The 15,411-nt window shown below is 58.2% G+C and overlaps 7 protein-coding genes across 7 annotated transcripts in view; 3 read left to right on the top strand and 4 right to left on the bottom strand.

The window, feature by feature from the left end:
- The window catches only part of VDAG_09789 (aldehyde dehydrogenase), a gene marked incomplete at both ends in the record, with an annotated part of 1,805 nt that extends 1,566 nt beyond the window's left edge, over positions 1 to 239 (top strand). Inside the window, one exon of the mRNA XM_009654648.1 lies at positions 84 to 239. Within this exon, the coding sequence (XP_009652943.1) occupies positions 84 to 239 (156 nt within the window). The remainder of the gene's footprint in view (positions 1 to 83) is intronic.
- A 234-nt stretch (positions 240 to 473) lies between these two features.
- Positions 474 to 2,405, bottom strand: VDAG_09788 (uncharacterized protein; the record flags this gene model as incomplete). The annotated part of the gene is made up of 2 exons (XM_009654647.1): positions 474 to 2,195; positions 2,268 to 2,405. The coding sequence occupies 2 exons, from the start codon at positions 2,403 to 2,405 to the stop codon at positions 474 to 476; spliced, it is 1,860 nt and encodes a 619-aa protein (XP_009652942.1).
- An 842-nt stretch (positions 2,406 to 3,247) lies between these two features.
- Positions 3,248 to 3,886, bottom strand: VDAG_09787 (uncharacterized protein; the record flags this gene model as incomplete). The annotated part of the gene is made up of 1 exon (XM_009654646.1): positions 3,248 to 3,886. The coding sequence occupies one exon, from the start codon at positions 3,884 to 3,886 to the stop codon at positions 3,248 to 3,250; it is 639 nt and encodes a 212-aa protein (XP_009652941.1).
- Positions 3,887 to 4,710: 824 nt separating this feature from the next.
- Positions 4,711 to 6,380, bottom strand: VDAG_09786 (aspartyl aminopeptidase; the record flags this gene model as incomplete). The annotated part of the gene is made up of 2 exons (XM_009654645.1): positions 6,214 to 6,380; positions 4,711 to 6,152 (listed from the first exon to the last, which is right to left on the bottom strand). The coding sequence occupies exons 1-2, from the start codon at positions 6,269 to 6,271 to the stop codon at positions 4,711 to 4,713; spliced, it is 1,500 nt and encodes a 499-aa protein (XP_009652940.1). The 5' UTR covers positions 6,272 to 6,380.
- A 264-nt stretch (positions 6,381 to 6,644) lies between these two features.
- VDAG_09785 (uncharacterized protein) lies at positions 6,645 to 7,685 on the top strand. The gene has a single exon (XM_009654644.1). The coding sequence runs from the start codon at positions 6,695 to 6,697 to the stop codon at positions 7,091 to 7,093; it is 399 nt and encodes a 132-aa protein (XP_009652939.1). The 5' UTR covers positions 6,645 to 6,694; the 3' UTR covers positions 7,094 to 7,685.
- A 1,506-nt stretch (positions 7,686 to 9,191) lies between these two features.
- On the bottom strand, positions 9,192 to 10,557 carry VDAG_09784 (uncharacterized protein; the record flags this gene model as incomplete). The annotated part of the gene is made up of 3 exons (XM_009654643.1): positions 9,192 to 9,506; positions 9,681 to 9,780; positions 10,445 to 10,557. The coding sequence occupies 3 exons, from the start codon at positions 10,555 to 10,557 to the stop codon at positions 9,192 to 9,194; spliced, it is 528 nt and encodes a 175-aa protein (XP_009652938.1).
- Positions 10,558 to 14,815: 4,258 nt separating this feature from the next.
- The window catches only part of VDAG_09783 (uncharacterized protein), a gene marked incomplete at both ends in the record, with an annotated part of 4,964 nt that continues 4,368 nt past the window's right edge, over positions 14,816 to 15,411 (top strand). Inside the window, one exon of the mRNA XM_009654642.1 lies at positions 14,816 to 14,869. Within this exon, the coding sequence (XP_009652937.1) occupies positions 14,816 to 14,869 (54 nt within the window). The remainder of the gene's footprint in view (positions 14,870 to 15,411) is intronic.

Here is a 15,411-nt window from a genome sequence, read left to right as displayed (position 1 = left end):
CCAACGACTCGGCCTACGGGCTCGGCGCCCCCGTCTTCACGCGCGACCTTGCGCGCGCCCACCGCGTCGCGCGCGCCCTCGAGGCCGGCATTGTCTGGATCAACAGCAGCAACGACGCCGACTACCGCGTGCCCTTTGGCGGCGTCAAGCAGAGCGGCGTCGGCAGGGAGCTGGGCGAGGCCGGCATCGAGGCGTATACCGTGGCCAAGAGCGTGCATGTCAATCTCGAGGGGCCATGAGCGGGTAAGAGAAGTTAACAAGAAAGGAGCGAAAAAGTTGAAGAACATAGCAGTTGTGCACCTGAAGAATTTTTTTTTTAAAAAAAAAAAGAAAAAAAAAAAGTGTAAAATTCTCACATGCGTAGATTGTCCTGCCATTACATCGTCTTAATCTACAGACATGACATCTCATCCCTCACAGCCGTTGCATCATGACACCGCCCGTCCCCAACTCCCAGGCACACTGCCGCCCGCCTATCCACCGACAGCCTGGCCGACGGCACCCGCAATCTGCGAAAAGACGAGGCCCTTGAAGACGCCCGTCCCGAGATGCTCCGCCCAGTGACCCGCGTCCTCGAGCCTCGCCTTCCAGAGCGCCTTCTGCTCGGCGCTCAGCTCGTCCCACGACTGCGCCGGCTTCCCCTTCAGCGTGTCTTGGTGCAGTTCCGCCTTGATTTGCGGTGGCACCGCGACATTCTCCTTGCCCTGCGCCCGCTCGAGATCCGCGTGAGGGATGGCGTCCTCGCGGACAACATACACCTCGCCCTCCTGGGGCGTTGTCGCCCCGGGCACGAGGCGAGCGAGGAACTCGCCCGGGGTCAGCACCTCGGGGAGCACAGCCTCGACGGCGCGCGCGCCACCTTCGCGGGGCGTGACCATTGTGCCCTTGGGGAAGAACTCGGACGGGTCGACGCCAGACTTGAGCACGTACTGAGCGATTGCGGCGAGTATAACAACAACGACGGTCAGGAGGATGAGGGGTCGCGTAGCCTTGCTCGGGGGCGCCAGAGCCACCGCGTAGCGGCTCGGACGGGGAGGGCCGCCGGCCTTCTTCGCCGGCGCACCTTCTTGCTTGAGCTTCTTCAGGGGGATTGTGTGAATGGCGACGTCATTGTTGAGGGAGACGGAGGCGAGGTTGATGACGAGGTTCGTGGGGTTCGGAGCCTTGGGCGGCGCAAAAGAAGAGAGAGCGAGCGAAGTAATGTTCAAGGGGTGAACGTCCTTCAACGCCATGACGGGCACGAGCTCGATCAGCAGGTCGAGGTGAGCGGCGGAGCGGTGCTCGACGGTATAGAGGGATATCGCCTGGAAGCTGGCGACGGCGATGACGAACTGGGTGTTGCCGAGACGGTCACCGGGTCCGGGAGGCGTGTTGACGTTGCGAACGGCAAAAGAGGCGGCGCGCGTCATGAAGCGTGGCAGCTTTGCCGACACAGCCAGACGGCCCTCCTCAATGTCCCCAGACGGCAGGCGAATGCCGTTGAGGCAGACGCCCGAGTTCCGCGGCAGGTTTGACAGCGCCATGATGAAGACGGGGGAGATGTAGCGAATAGCCCTGAAGCTGGGTTGGACACCTGTGCCGTCCTCGGGCATGCTGTAGGCCAGATCGGGGCCCGTGACATCGTTCTTGGTGACGTTGATGACGAATACTTCGCGCTCGTCACAGTATGCCACCTGGAAGCTGTCGTCGCCCGTCTGGATGACGTCGAGGTCGGTGGCCTCGCGCGAAATGTCCAACACGCCCCTAGACTTGGGCGCCTGGCCCGGCGTCACCTCGAAGATGACAATCTGGGACCGCTTGGCGAAGCCCGTCGCCACAGCGCCGACCTGCTTCTGGCCGGGGCGTTGTGGGTTGGGCGCGCTCACGCGCAGCAGGCGCTGGTACGTCTCCTTGTCGCCCTCGCCATGCTGGAAAAGCGCCGTCCGCGACACCTCGCTCAGGACGGCCGTGTGGGCCGTCTTTTCGGACTTGCTGCTGGACGGCGCCATGGAGAAGACGCGGAAGTGTTCGTTCTTGCCCTTCTCGAGCTCGGCCGTGCTCGAGTTGATGCCGGCGTAGACAAAGGTGGGGGCCTTGTTGCTGGCGCCGGGCTTCTTCTGGCCGATGGCGATGGTGTTGACGGCATCTTCGTCGCGGCTGAGGTCGGCTTCGGCGGCGATGCGCGGGTTCTCGGCGAAGGGCGCGTCAACGGCTGTCTTGGTGGAGGGTCAGCATAGGTCTGTATGCGGCGCAGAAGTCAAGGAGGAAGTGGCGGGCCCTTTACTCACTATCCTGTTGGGAACACCACTCCTGTTGGCGCCGCCGCCGCCGCTCACAAGCAGACGGGTCGCATCTTGGGGATCAAAGTCGCAGGCGAAAGGGGGGTAGCCGAGGGCCAGCCTTGTGACAGGCAGAGTAGGCGCCATGGCAGGCTGGCGATGTGGTGGTGATGGGGGCTGCGCAAAGAGAGGCGCGGGTTCGAGACACTTGCCGTCGTAGTATCGTGGGTTTCGGACGGCAGAGACACAGGGGGACGGAATGAGCCTCTTTTTGTCAGGCTGTCGACAAGGGGCGCCGAGCTCAGGTGCTGTGGTGCTGGGTGCTGAGGTGCGGTGTGAGGTGTGAGGTGCGAGGTGCGGAGCGGGCGTGTGGCGATGATGAAGGTCTTGAGGATCCTCGGCCTCTGGGGAAGTCGCAAAGGACAGACCTTCCTTCCGTTTTTCACGCCAGATCCGTTCCTGCCTAGCCCCTCCATCCTGGTCCGGCCCGATTGATGGCGCTAGACCAAACGTGGCATCGTGCATGGCCCGCATGGGTCGAGCTTTCCCCAACTTTTCTCCAACCGTTCGCTTGGGTCCGCCGAGCCCCAGCTTTTTCCACTGCATATCGACTTCTCGACCGGGCCTTCTGCGTGCGCTCACTTGCACCTGCACTCAGCGCCGGCGCCGGGCCTTTTCTGTCAGGTGCAGCCGCGGCGCCAGGGCTCCTTCCATCCGGGGACTCCGTCATGGTTGGACTTGCAGTCTGTCAGACGTGGGCAGGTGGTAGGTGAGGTATTCAAGATTGGTGAGCAGATTGGATTTTCGAGTATTTTCTATAGTTCCTGGCCACCCTTTCCGCCTCCCGCCTCCCTGGGCTGAGCGACCACCCGATATTATCTCCCCGCACCGACGACCCTATCGTCCAATATCCCAGATGTTGCGCCTCCCATCTTCCAGCACCCCGTCACCAGCCTACCCCATCTGTCCGCCAGCAAACCGAGCACGCATCAAAATCTCGCCTCAAAGATCTCCGCCGGCGTCACGTCCTCCCAGTGGACACCGTCCAACGTGATGCGCCCAATGTTGCCCAGGTAATTCGAGTCAAGCGGCCTGATCACCCGGCCGTCCCAGCCCATGCTAGAGGAGCTGCTCGCCGAACCGTCACGGCTCCCCTGAACGTGCCGCACGAGCCGCTGCTGCGAAGCAACTGGCTGCTGCTGCTGTTGCTGCCACTGTTGATTCTGCTGCTGCTGCTGCTGCTGCTGCTGCTGCCACTGCTGATTCTGCTGCTGCTGCCGCCACTGCTGATTCTGCTGCTGCTGCCGCCACTGCTGATTCTGCACCTCGCCGACGTTCGGCGCAGACGCCGACTGGCTGATGCGCGTGCCGTTGCTCATGCTCCGCCCGGCGAGGTTCCAAGGCGCCGCCCGCCCCCCGCGCTGCAGCGTCCACCGACGCAGGCGCTCCGCCTCGACGCAGTCGTGGCACGGCTCGCGCAGGCTCGTCCTCCAGGACCCGTCGGCCGCCGCGCGCGTGACGCAGTCGTAGAGCTCCCACCTCGACGGGTGGGCGGGGATGCGGCGGCAGCGGTAGACGACGCACTCGAGGTGGCCGCAGCTGTAGCTGTAGTAGACCGTCTGGCACATGCTGCCTGGGTGTGCCCTTGCTGAAGTTTGCGGACGAACGAGTCCAGCGATTGTGTTGAAGGAAAAAAATAGACAGAACCGCAGGATGGGAGCTCCTCGAAGCGTGATATGAATCTAGGCAGGAGCTTGCGAGCACATGACAAATCTAGGTCGTTTCTCGAATGAATATATAAATGGTATAGTTTGGCTGCTTCTCCGTATCTCTTGGTGATATTGGCTTCTTCGTAGGACCAGGTCCAGGTTGTGGTAATGGCGCTGGTAAAATCTGATATATGTAGGGAGTGTGTATAGAGACACGGTGGTCTCAAAGTGAGCGACGGGAAAGGGCTGTCAAATCGAACCATCAGTGAGCTCGGTCGAGGTCGAGGTCGAGGTCGAGGTGATCGAGATGTACGAGTTGGTGGAGGAAAGAAAGCCGACTCGAATCTGGGGCAGCCCAAGGTATTTCTACCCTCAGCGGCGTTGATGGAAGAGGGGTGAAGAAGAGAGCCTTAAAGGCAGCCCCTACAACTACCTTGTCAAGGTAAGGTACTTATTCAAAAGGTGCAGCCCTGCATTCTGAGTCTTCCATGCAAAAGGCAAGCGCGGAGAATGTACGTCCCTTGGCCGCTTGATCCTGCCAGGAGGGGAAAAGGGTTTCGCAAGCCGAGGCCATGTTCGAACCCACAAGCTTTGTAGAGCACGAGCACAAGGCAGCACGAAGAATGGACAAATGATGCCATGTTGATTCAATTCACCTCGCTCTCAAGACCCGACGCCACCACTCCATTCACTCGGCCCAGACGCCGCGTCGTTGCCATCGCCATCGCCCTCGCCCCCGCCCCCTAATCCACCAGAATCTTCTCCTCGAGCTCGCCGTACCGCTCGTAGAAGCTCTCAAACAGCCTCACGGCAAACTCGACGTCCTTGCTGCCGCCCGTCTCCCGGATCGAGTGCATGCTGAGCTGCGGGTTGCCCAGGTCGAGGGTGCGGACGCCGAGCTTGGCGCTGAGCATGGGGCCAATGGTGCTGCCGCAGGGCGAGTCGTTGCGCACGACAAACAGCTGCAGCGGCACGCCGGCGTGGCGCGCGCTCTCCTGCAGCAGCACGATGCCCGGCGAGTTGGTCGCGTACCGCTGGTTGGCGTTGATCTTGATGACGGTGCCGCCGTTCATGGCCGGCTGGTGCGACGCCTCGTACTTGCCCGCGTAGTTGGGGTGCACCGAGTGCGCCATGTCCGCCGACACGAGGAACGACCGGCTGAGCGTCTGCTCGTAGGCCGTCGACTGGATGCTCTCCTCGAGGTGCGGCAGGGCGTCGTTGACCGAGTCGTACGACGCGTCCGACGCCGTGTCGCTGCGGCCCGCGGGGAGCACCGACAGCCGTCGGAGGATGGCCGGCAGGAGGTTCGAGTTGGCGCCCTGCGCAGACGTCGAGCCGATCTCCTCGTGGTCGAAGCAGGTCACCAGCCGGATGGTGTGGTCCTCGTCGAGCGCGGCCGAGTCGCGGAGCGACGTGATGAGGCCCATGATGGAGCAGTACGTCATGCCGAGGTTGTCGAGACGCGGGGAGAAGACAAACTCGTCGTTGAGCCCGCCGAGGCAAGCGGGCTGCGTGTCGTAGAGCACAAGCTCAAAATCCACCACGTTGGAGACGTCGACCTCGGCGTGCGAGGCGATGACGTCGATAATGTGCGGGTGGTGCCGCTCCGTCAGGTCCCGGAGGGGCTTGAAGTCCTCTTCCGTCTCTTCGTTGCCCTCCACCTGTGTCTCCGAAGCGCTCTTGTTCAGCTCTGCCGACGCCAGGCCGGCAATGGGGAACAGCTCGACCTCCTTGTTGGGGTCGAAGCTCGAGCTCCGGTCAAGGTGGATAGCCAGTGTCGGGATACGCAGGAGGGGCTTGTCGACTTTGATGAGCTTCTGGGTGAAGGTGCCAGTGGAGTCCTTGACAAGCACCCGGCCAGCAATGCTAAGATCGCGGTCGAACCAGCTATGCCAGATGCCTCCGCCGTACGTCTCGACGCCGACCTGGAGGAAGCCGTTGTTGCCCTTCTTCGAAACAGGCTTGATGCGGAGGCAGGGAGAGTCGGTATGCGCGCCGATCATGCCGACGGGGTTGCCGGGACGCCATTTCTTGCCAATCGCAAAGGCGACGATCGAGGAGCCGTTGCGGGTCAGGTAGTATTTACCGCCGGGTCGGAGGGTCGACGCCCAAGAGTCTCGCTCCTTGATCTTGCTGAAGCCGGCCTTCTCCAGGCGGGCAGCGGCGTTGGCGCAGGCATGGTAGGCTGTACTTCAGGCATCAGAGAGACGGAGGGCAGACAGACACGCTTGTCCAGGTAGACTCACGGGTGGGAGAGGCGTTGACAAAGTCAATGAAGTCGAGGGCAGTCTTATCGGGGGCCATGATGACAGCTGAGGTCGAAAACCGGGCGCGGGCTTTGATGGGTGTTGTCGGTCGCGGGACTGATAATGCTAGAGCTTTGAATGCGTTGTTGCGGCAAGAAACGAGACGTCCTGACAGCATTGGCGTGGATCGAAGATGGCAGAGGGCAACGGAGATGCGACGGCCATGGATGTTCTGTGGTGATCACGAGGGGAAGTCAACATGCAAGCTTATCGTTATCAGTCAACTGCGGTTGGGTCGTTGTAGCGCACCCAAGACATGGCGGGTTGTAGGCATCTGCGCGTGACTCCAGATGATGGATTGGATAGCTCAGCGACGCGTACTCCGGGCGCCCCTTCTAGAAAGACATTCTTCATGTTGGAAAGAAATTCTGCCTTGGAATCATGCATCGGTCTATTTCTGCGGCCATTGGGGTAGCACGGCATGGTGACACCAAGCTCTTCCAATCGAGCCTCCCGTCGAGACAAGCCATGTGCGTCAGCTGTGCTACGTATATGCCATCATCTGGTCAGCCGAACTTTTTACTTCTGTGGCCCAAGTGCAGGCCAATCTTGGTGCCAAAAGCAACTGCTAGTCTTGAATTCGAATGTTTGTTCATATGAGAGGTCCTACAGGCATATCCACCAGCGCAAACAGACTTCAAAGTCCCCAACGCATGTCTTGGACGAGGTGCAATCACCTCAAGATATCAGACACCTCTTCCACGAAGACAAGTCGGTGGCCAGGTATGTAACGGAAGACTCACAGTGTCACACCGGTCCCATTCCCCGAAGCGAATCAACGTCACATGGCGGCGAGCACCACCACGAGATGTCACGATAGGTCACAGACCGCACTCAAGCATGCGGTGCTCTCGGAATCACGGACTTGATACAGGCCCACGACGGTAAGAATTCTCGACGAGCCCGTGAGCCGCTTAGCCTTTGTTCCCGCCACCATCGCGGATAGGGCAGATCAGGCCATGCTACCTTGACCAGGAATGACGAGATAAGAACGCGGACGACAGGGTCATTCGCGAGCAGCCTCTGCGGGAAGCACGTCCACGGGCAAATCTATGGAGTCAAGATAAATCGCATATAGTGATGCGAAGTCTCAGCGCACACCAGATACATGGTATATTCTTCACCATGACTATCCATGCAGATGACCCCTGGACATCGAGGCCGTGTAATGTGTTGTTCAAAGCGCAAGAAACAGGTACATCCCTCCAATGCGCAAGGGTAACGACCTGCAGAAGCGCGCGGCAGCCACTGCCGGGTTTGAGAAAGCCTCAATCACTCCTATGCCTGCGTGGATGCACGGTTCCCCCCCAAAAAGACCATTTCAAATACCTCATCATGGGCTTGCTGTAGATGTTTCGCCATGGCGTGCCTCGTCGTCCACCAAACAGTCTGAGAATGCATGAGACATTCCCAGGAGGCTTGTTCAGCGGCCATCATGCCCTGGCCGACCTTGCCCATAATTTATGCTCATATGTGTTTTGGTGATCATCTCACTATTGATCGACCCTAGCGCTCGCTCAGGGGGGGTGGGACTCCTCTGCTCCTCAATGGCAGGCTACTGGGTAGTTCCACCAGGTGGACGACGACATGAACCAACGCCCTGAAAATACTACCTGAAGGAGCAGCAAGAACGCATTGCAGCCCTCGTGATTGCAATGCTGCGATGCGCCCACATGCGACGCAGCATCCCCCTCCACCCCAAAGCACCAAAAGCAAATGGTGTCGACAGAAGGGAGCATCAGCGTCACTTGACTGGGCACGCTTCGAGGTGCATGGTAGTGACAACCCCGATCGCGGACGCCTTGACCGCGAGAAAAAGTCAAAAGTGGCGGAGAAAAAAAAAAGAAGCCTTCCATCCATCGACATTCTGTGCACCTTTCTCTTTCCTCGGGGCCCTTGGAGGGACTGTCGTACGAGAGGCCATTCCACATCGCCTCCTTATCACGCCATCCCTCAGCGGAAATCCTGACATGACCGCACCAAGAGGTCACGCGCCCAAGGCACCATCACGACAGCAACTAGCGTAGGAGGGGGGATGAAGAAAAAGAATACCGTCCCTTTTTTGAATCCAACCGGACCCCAATTCAACCAGGCCAACCCAAAACCCCTCATGTCAAAAGTTGGAAGATGGTGTCTTCGCCTGGGTTGGGAGTGTTCTCCTCCCCCACCGCAGGAAAAAAAAAACACATCTTCAAAGAGCAGAATGCGTCAGCAGCTGGCCCTCTGTATAAAGTAAACCGCAAACGGCCAAGGGGTTCAGCTCTGGGTGTGGGGAAGTTGTTTGCTTTGTCGGTTACCATAGGTACCTTTACCTTAGCTTTAAGGTACCTTTTAGGTAGGTAGAAACCTAGTCGCCAGCGACCAAACGGTCATCGATTGCCACCAAAAGCTGGCGTGGCGTCCTTGACACTCCGGCAGCCCGGGAGGAGGGGAAAGGGAAGGGGGAAGGGGGAAAAGAAGGCTGCCAAGCACCCCGGACGCAGATCCCAGGGGTCCAACAGTGCCCGGCTCATCAGCCACACCGCGCCACTTCACGTCAGATCGACCCTTTCAACCAAGCGCGCGCACACACAGGTTCCTGCAGCTGAAGAGGGCCTTGGCCTTGCCTTGCATTGGGTGCCGGTGAGAGAGAAAGCCACCTCCACCACATCTCAACCACCCTGCACCCCCACCCCCGTTCCCCCTCAAGCTCAAGGCCGCCGCGCCATGTCACCCTCGTCGCTCAACCTTCCCATTTCGAGAGAAAGGGAGAGAGAGGGAGCAACAGGGTAGCTTCCGTCACCAACTAATGACAACTTAGAATTGTCCCCGCGCGGCTTGCAAATCTGTAAAAGCCAATACGACCGAAGGACCCAGATAGGATGAAATAAAACTACCATGTACATGCCGAGGCAACGTCGAGAAAGTGCGCAACAAACCTACCTTTTCAAAGTCTGCGCAAGAGCAGTGCCGTCTGGTACAGTAGGTAGGCAGGTACGGTAGTCAATACCATCCTTGCCCTCTTCCTCGCCTCCCTGCGTCTCGCTGCGGCGCAGAACACGCCCGTCACACCGCGCTTCCTCCTCCACCGTCTGGGCCAGCGAGACGCCAACGACGAACCCAGCCTTGATCGAGGTAAGACTTGCTCCATTTTGGGGCGAGGCCGGCGTGTGCGTGGCGTCACCAGTCCCCCTTCGCCCACCCAATCCCACCACCACCGCTTCCTTGCCAGGACTTGCTGCGCTCCTGTCTCCCTGATTTGCTTCTTCTTTTTGTTGCACTCTTTCAGTCTACGCGGCCGCGCGCACGGTTAGCCCATTGCCTGGCCCGCGCCTCATCCAATTCATGCGGTCGGTGGCAGAGGGTATGCGACGAAGAGCATACTGCCCGACCGACTGACAGACCGACTGACAGACCGACTGACAGACCGACCGACCATCATCAATGTGTGTCCAGAGATGAGGTTGTCCGGCGGAAAAGGCATGTGTCGATTGGGCCCCATCAATGATGCCTTGGCCATCTGTGCGACTAGAAAAGGAAGAATCGTAGGCCAAAGATTCGGACACTCATACCCACCCACGCTTACATGTACATGTACCATGTATGTACAGTGTGGCTCTGTCATGGCCAGTCGTACCAAGCTGATGATGCGACAACGGAAGCTGAACTCCTATCCTAGCTGCCGTCCATCCCGTAGACGGCGACCCTGTCGTGGTACCAAGGACCAGCGCAGGCCCAGCTCCCGCCCGTGACAGGGGTGTCCCCAGCTGCTCCAGCTCCCCTCTTTGAACAATTGGAATTGCATTCGTTTCCCTTGCACCCCTCTCTCCGCCCCTTCGAGAGAAACAAAATTTCTCGTGGGGACGCTACGCATGGCAATCAAGACTACATTCCTGACCCTTTACCGAGCCCTCCTTGGCAGACATGGCAACGACAAGCAGACGGTTGGGAAAACACAACAACCGTCATACGCAGCATGCGAGAGGAGAGCAGCCCCGAGTCAAGCCCACACACAAAGATGGGAGGGAAGAAGTGCAGCTGTGCCTGGTACACTTGAGCATGGCCGATGAGACACGGTCAAGTGCCCTGCGGCGGCATGTCCGGGAGTGGTCGAGTTCTTCTTGGTGGGCTGCCAAATAGAGTTTGTCACGCTCTCGACGGACTGACAAACACGCGATTATCGTCAAGCTACCAGGCCGATGGGTTGGTCTTGCGTAGACATGTAATATCCTCGAAACCTCGCATTGGGGATGCTGCCACTGCCGTGGAGTCAAGCCGCGCAAGACCTGGCACTGACCTGCCCATGTTGCTTCAGTCTCTAATCTGTAACTGGAAGACAGCCATTCCAGACTGACCAATGATCATTGCGACATTCTGCATGTTATGCCTCCGGATGGCCAGACCCTATTGATGATTGAACGATTGCATCGTGTTAAAGAACCGAAAGAACGGATCACTCCCGACTGTCTTGTCTGCGGGCAATTCTGACATGGCAAGAGCCTGGCATTCATGGACATCGCCAGAATGACAACGATGCAGCTCTTCAAGGCCAGCCCGAGGCAAAACACCACCCCATGAGATAGCGGGCCCTTGTCTTCTCTAACCCGACAAGCCAAGGCCCCCCTGCTGATTGGTGGACCCCTGGTCTTCCCACCCCCTTGCAGCTTGGGGGCGACGGATGTGTATTGGCGATCAGACTCGACCGAAGCATGTCAAACGGCTGGCTGCCGAATGGCTCATAATCACTGCCTCCAACACACATGTTGTACAACAGAGATCTTCTGCATTTGTAGATGGCACTGGCCCGCAACCCGCAAGAGAAACGATCTATCGTTACTTCTGGCAGCCCCTCAAGATGATCGAGAGCGGCGAGGAGAGAACTTGGAGTGCCAGCATGGACTACCAGGATGGCCATGAACCGTGCGCTGCGGTGACGGGGTTGGTCCCTGGGCATCAGTGATGAATGCCAGGGGTGTAGTTCGTGTCTTGGCTGCGATCGTGAATGGCAGAGCGTAGGAAATAAGTATGAGATCGCCTGCTGATTCGGGCGCCGATCCTGCTTCTAACGCCACGACGCATTTGCCTACCTGCTGCCTGTCAATGTCGGTGTGCAGGTCGAAACCTTTGGTCACTGACCTCACCGCCAAACAGGTTATGATGTCGAGCGATGCCCTTGCCATCCTCAACGACAAACCCAATCGCCAAAACCCGGGCCATCCGTACAGCGCCCAGGCTAGGCCAGCCCAGGCCTCGTTTGTGCCAAGTGCAGTGAACCCGAAGGTACATGTACGTATAGGAGTGGCTGCGGTGGGTGATACATGTACAAAGCGCGAGTCCTGGCTGGGCTGCTGGCTCTCACCATTGTAGGCTAACGGGGTAGCTCCCGCACTGGATCAGTTCAGAGGACCCATAGATCCCCGCCCAGGGCGAAAAGGAATGTCGAAGAAGACAGCCAAAGTGTTGTTGGTGCGTGCGCCGTCGTCGAGGCCAGACTCGATTTGGCGAGGTTGCTCAGAGCCTGCCTTGCCTGTCAATCGATGGCTGGTCAACAGCCGTTTGAGGTGTGGCGGGCCATCGTGATGGTGATGATAAGGAGGCCGATGGCGACAGCTTGCGAAGGGAGAAGACAAATGTTGCAGTCATGGCAAGCTAGCGTTCTGTCTACGCTCGCTCGGATGTCACAGAGCTTGTGTTCGACGTTACGTGGGTCTGGGATGGATCCTCGCTACAGGCACCACAGGGAATTGTCAGCGGACTGTTATGAAGGAGAACGATCTCTACGCTGTCCAGGCCCGCGCGATCCCGCACGTGGTGCCCTGCAGAGGGCGGAAAAATACGTCAATACTGCATTTTGATCGCCCTCCAGCTTGCAAAGCCGCACCGTCGAGTATGAGAGTCTGATGTTGATCTGGTGAATCCTACACACCGACGTGGAAGCATGGTGAGAGAGACACAAGCTCACTTGGTCCTACCACCAGCGCCAGCAACAGTACAAGTACCAGTTGCAGCCATGCAGGTACCAAGTGGACATGGCAGATGAGGAAGGGTGTCGCGAACGGACGCTTGACCCACACACTACAGGCCCGGCCCCTCCTTGTCCTGGAAGTGAAGCCCAGGCAGGCAGAGCAGTCAGGGCAGGGTAGCATGAAGGGAAGAACTTACCAGTTCCTGTGCAAAGCCGATGGAATACGCGCCAAAAAAAAAAAAGCAGTACCTGTTTCTTGGATAGAGGGTAGCTCTGGGCCATCGACGCTGGATACGAGTCGTCGCGGTAACGAGGCGGTGATTCAGCAACCGACGCTTGCAGTCAACGTTCATAATGACATTGTACGTGGCGGTTTGTTATTGCTGCCAACAGGCCATTAGACTGCAACAGTTGAAAGTCGGGAGAAGACGGAGAAAAGGAACAAAGACACCAGGCCGAGTACAAGTACATGAAGCAGGTTGCACGTCAGGGTGCGACACAACTGGTATGCAATCAGCTGCGACAAGCGAAGCATGTCATCATATTCGATCAGTCAGCAAGCGCCGCCATTTGCTTCCCTTTGCCAGCTTCGGTGATGCTGTTGACCAGCCACATGACGAGGGTTGACCACTCGATCGATGGGGGAAGCGTTGAGCAATAGGGTCGGATCGTTGATCGCTCAGGCACTCCGGCGGGCATCGAGGCCTATCGCCAGTGACAGCTCCAAATCTTCTATCACTGGAGCAGAGGGACAGCACCGACCGTTCCTGGCCCAAAGCCAAGCCTGGCACTGTGGCCTTTTCGATATCAAGTCAGGTTCATCCTGAACAGCCATGAGCGATAGCCACATGATGGCTGCAGCATCACATCAGCAGCGCACGAAAGCCCGCCAAGGTAAAGAGAGAGAGAGAGAGAGAGAAGGGGAGCAACACAGAAAGGGAATCATGAGGAAGAGGAAAGGGGAGGGGCAGATACCGACATGTGTCAGGCACCTGATCGGACGACGTTTGAGCGGAGGAGTCGTTGTCCAGTGGTAGACTGTAGACGGCGTGTCGGAGGTGTCGCACGAAAGATTCACGTCATGGTCGGCATGACAGTCGTCCGTAGAGGTGTGCAGCCCCAGAAATAGGCGGGGAGAGACGGGCAGAGTTGCAGGTATCGAACCGTAAATGCTGGTTTGGCCGGATCCTCCGAAGTCTGTGGTTGATGGCAAGGCGATTCCCTGGGGTTGAGGGGACGGAATGCCAAAAGAATAGACAACAACGACGAAGCAGACAGAGTAGAGATGAGGGCGAAGCAAATGGTATCGCACGACGGCGGCACCCAGGTCACGATGATAATGGGAATGGAGGGCAGGAGGGCAGGAGGGCGGGAGAGGCAGTGGCGCCTGGTGATGGACCTGCAACCCCGAGTACCTTAGGTACCTTACCATGGCACAAGGCCTGGCTAGCAAGCATGGGCAGGTGGTACATAGTACCTACCGTATGCGGATGAGTGCCTGTGCAGGCAGGTACCTAGCACGTACAGCAAGGTAGCGGCAGGCTGTCAACAGGTCTGTCAGTTGGATGTGCACTAAGTCCATGTGGGCGGCGCCATGTGCAGGGGAACCCCTGTCCCATTGCTGCCCATTTCTTCCCTGGTGCAGTGTCGTGCGTGTGCCACCTTCTGCCTTCTGCCTTCTGCCTTTTGGCTTCCTGCCTCTGTCTCGATCCTGGTTCAAATTGTCTTCAGTTACCCCTTCCGTCGTCCGCCCTCAGGGTGCAGCAGGCGCATTGTTCTTCGCGTTGTGCTATCTCGCCCACCTGGGCAGGGCAGGCGATGCCTCTGCCCCTCTTCGTCTCGGCGCAGCATCTCCTGTGCCTAAGGTACCTTAGGTAGGTACCTACCTTACTTGCCCAACATGCGCATCGCATCACAACATGCAGCGACTCCCCGTGCTCGAGGGAGAGGAATGTTGCGATGTCTGTCGGCTGCCACGCAAAGTGGGGGTTTGACGAACGGCTTGTGCCTTGTACCTCCCCTTGTATCTTCATCGCCCTTCAAGCCTATCGGCATTTTGTGGACGATGGGTAACTGTGTTGGCCATTAAGGTACCCTGCGTTAGGCAGTAGAACGCCCATGGCTGACGTTGTTGCCCCCCTCTCATCACGCCAACGAGAAGAAGAAATACCAATCCTTGTTCGGACCGACGGTATAAGATCGGGTTGGCGGGAGATCAAAGTCCCCCCTGATCACCCGCGACGAGGTTCGATATCAACGAGTCACCGCATGCGGTTCTCTGAAGCAGAAGAACAACCTCGACTACCCACCCGGCCCCCCCTTTCCCCTCCCGCACCCTTGGAGCTTGGGGTTGAACATGGGGAGGCGGTAGCATTGAGAGGATGAAGCACCCACGTTCATTCCATGCCAACATCCCGATACGTAGGTACATGCGCATCACATCTTCGCCCCTGACTGGCCTGGTTGTCGCGCAATCGGCGTTTTACCTCTTATCCCCTCTTTCCCTCTTACTCTCACTCTCTCTCGCCCAATTCCTAGGCAGGTCGCATGGGAGGAAACGACCAGACGATAGAGTAGAAAGGTGCAAGAAGCCCCAGAATGATTGAGACCACACGCACTCCAAGGCACGTCAAAGCACTGGTGCGAAGTAAGGTATGTACTGTGTCGAAGACGGTGATGCCCGTCAGTTGACGGGCGATGTACATGTTTGGGGCGTGGGTGTCATCCAATGTACCGCGCCTACCCTTCCTTCATACCAACCTTAGCAAGGCAAGGTACCTCAGGTACCAAAAGTTGGTACCTACCAACCCACCACCCTACCATTCATTCGCCCAACTGCCGTGCTAGCAACACGTGTGAGGTGCAAGAGATAGGTACGTTAGCTGGCGAATATGTCGTCCTACTTTGCCTGTACCCATTTGCAATGGCGATGAACTCGCGACCCGATCTTCATCGCCTACGTGGACTCTCCATGGCTGGGCATTGCGCAACGAGGGAGTCGTTCGCAGCCATGGATGGGCGAACGGGCAAAGTTGCCTCACGATAGATGTGCCTCTCAGGTTGGATGGACCCCAGGACGCTAAGACAGACGCTTTGCAGGGGTCCAGGTGGGTCATCGGATTGCCTTGCGTCGGGACTTCATCTGTACATGTACCATGTATCTCCTAAACAACCGTGAGACGAGAAGGACGAAT

The sequence above is a fragment of the Verticillium dahliae genome, genomic scaffold (genome assembly GCF_000150675.1).
Source record: "Verticillium dahliae VdLs.17 supercont1.27 genomic scaffold, whole genome shotgun sequence".
NCBI lineage: Eukaryota > Fungi > Ascomycota > Sordariomycetes > Glomerellales > Plectosphaerellaceae > Verticillium > Verticillium dahliae.
The sequence above is the reverse complement of the archived record's forward strand: the minus strand, read 5'-3'. Positions and strand labels throughout refer to the sequence as shown.

Coding starts and splice junctions, on each gene's coding strand:
- VDAG_09785 (XM_009654644.1), top strand. CDS start 6,695: ATGGTGACACCAAGCTCTTCCAATCGAGCCTCCCGTCGAGACAAGCCA.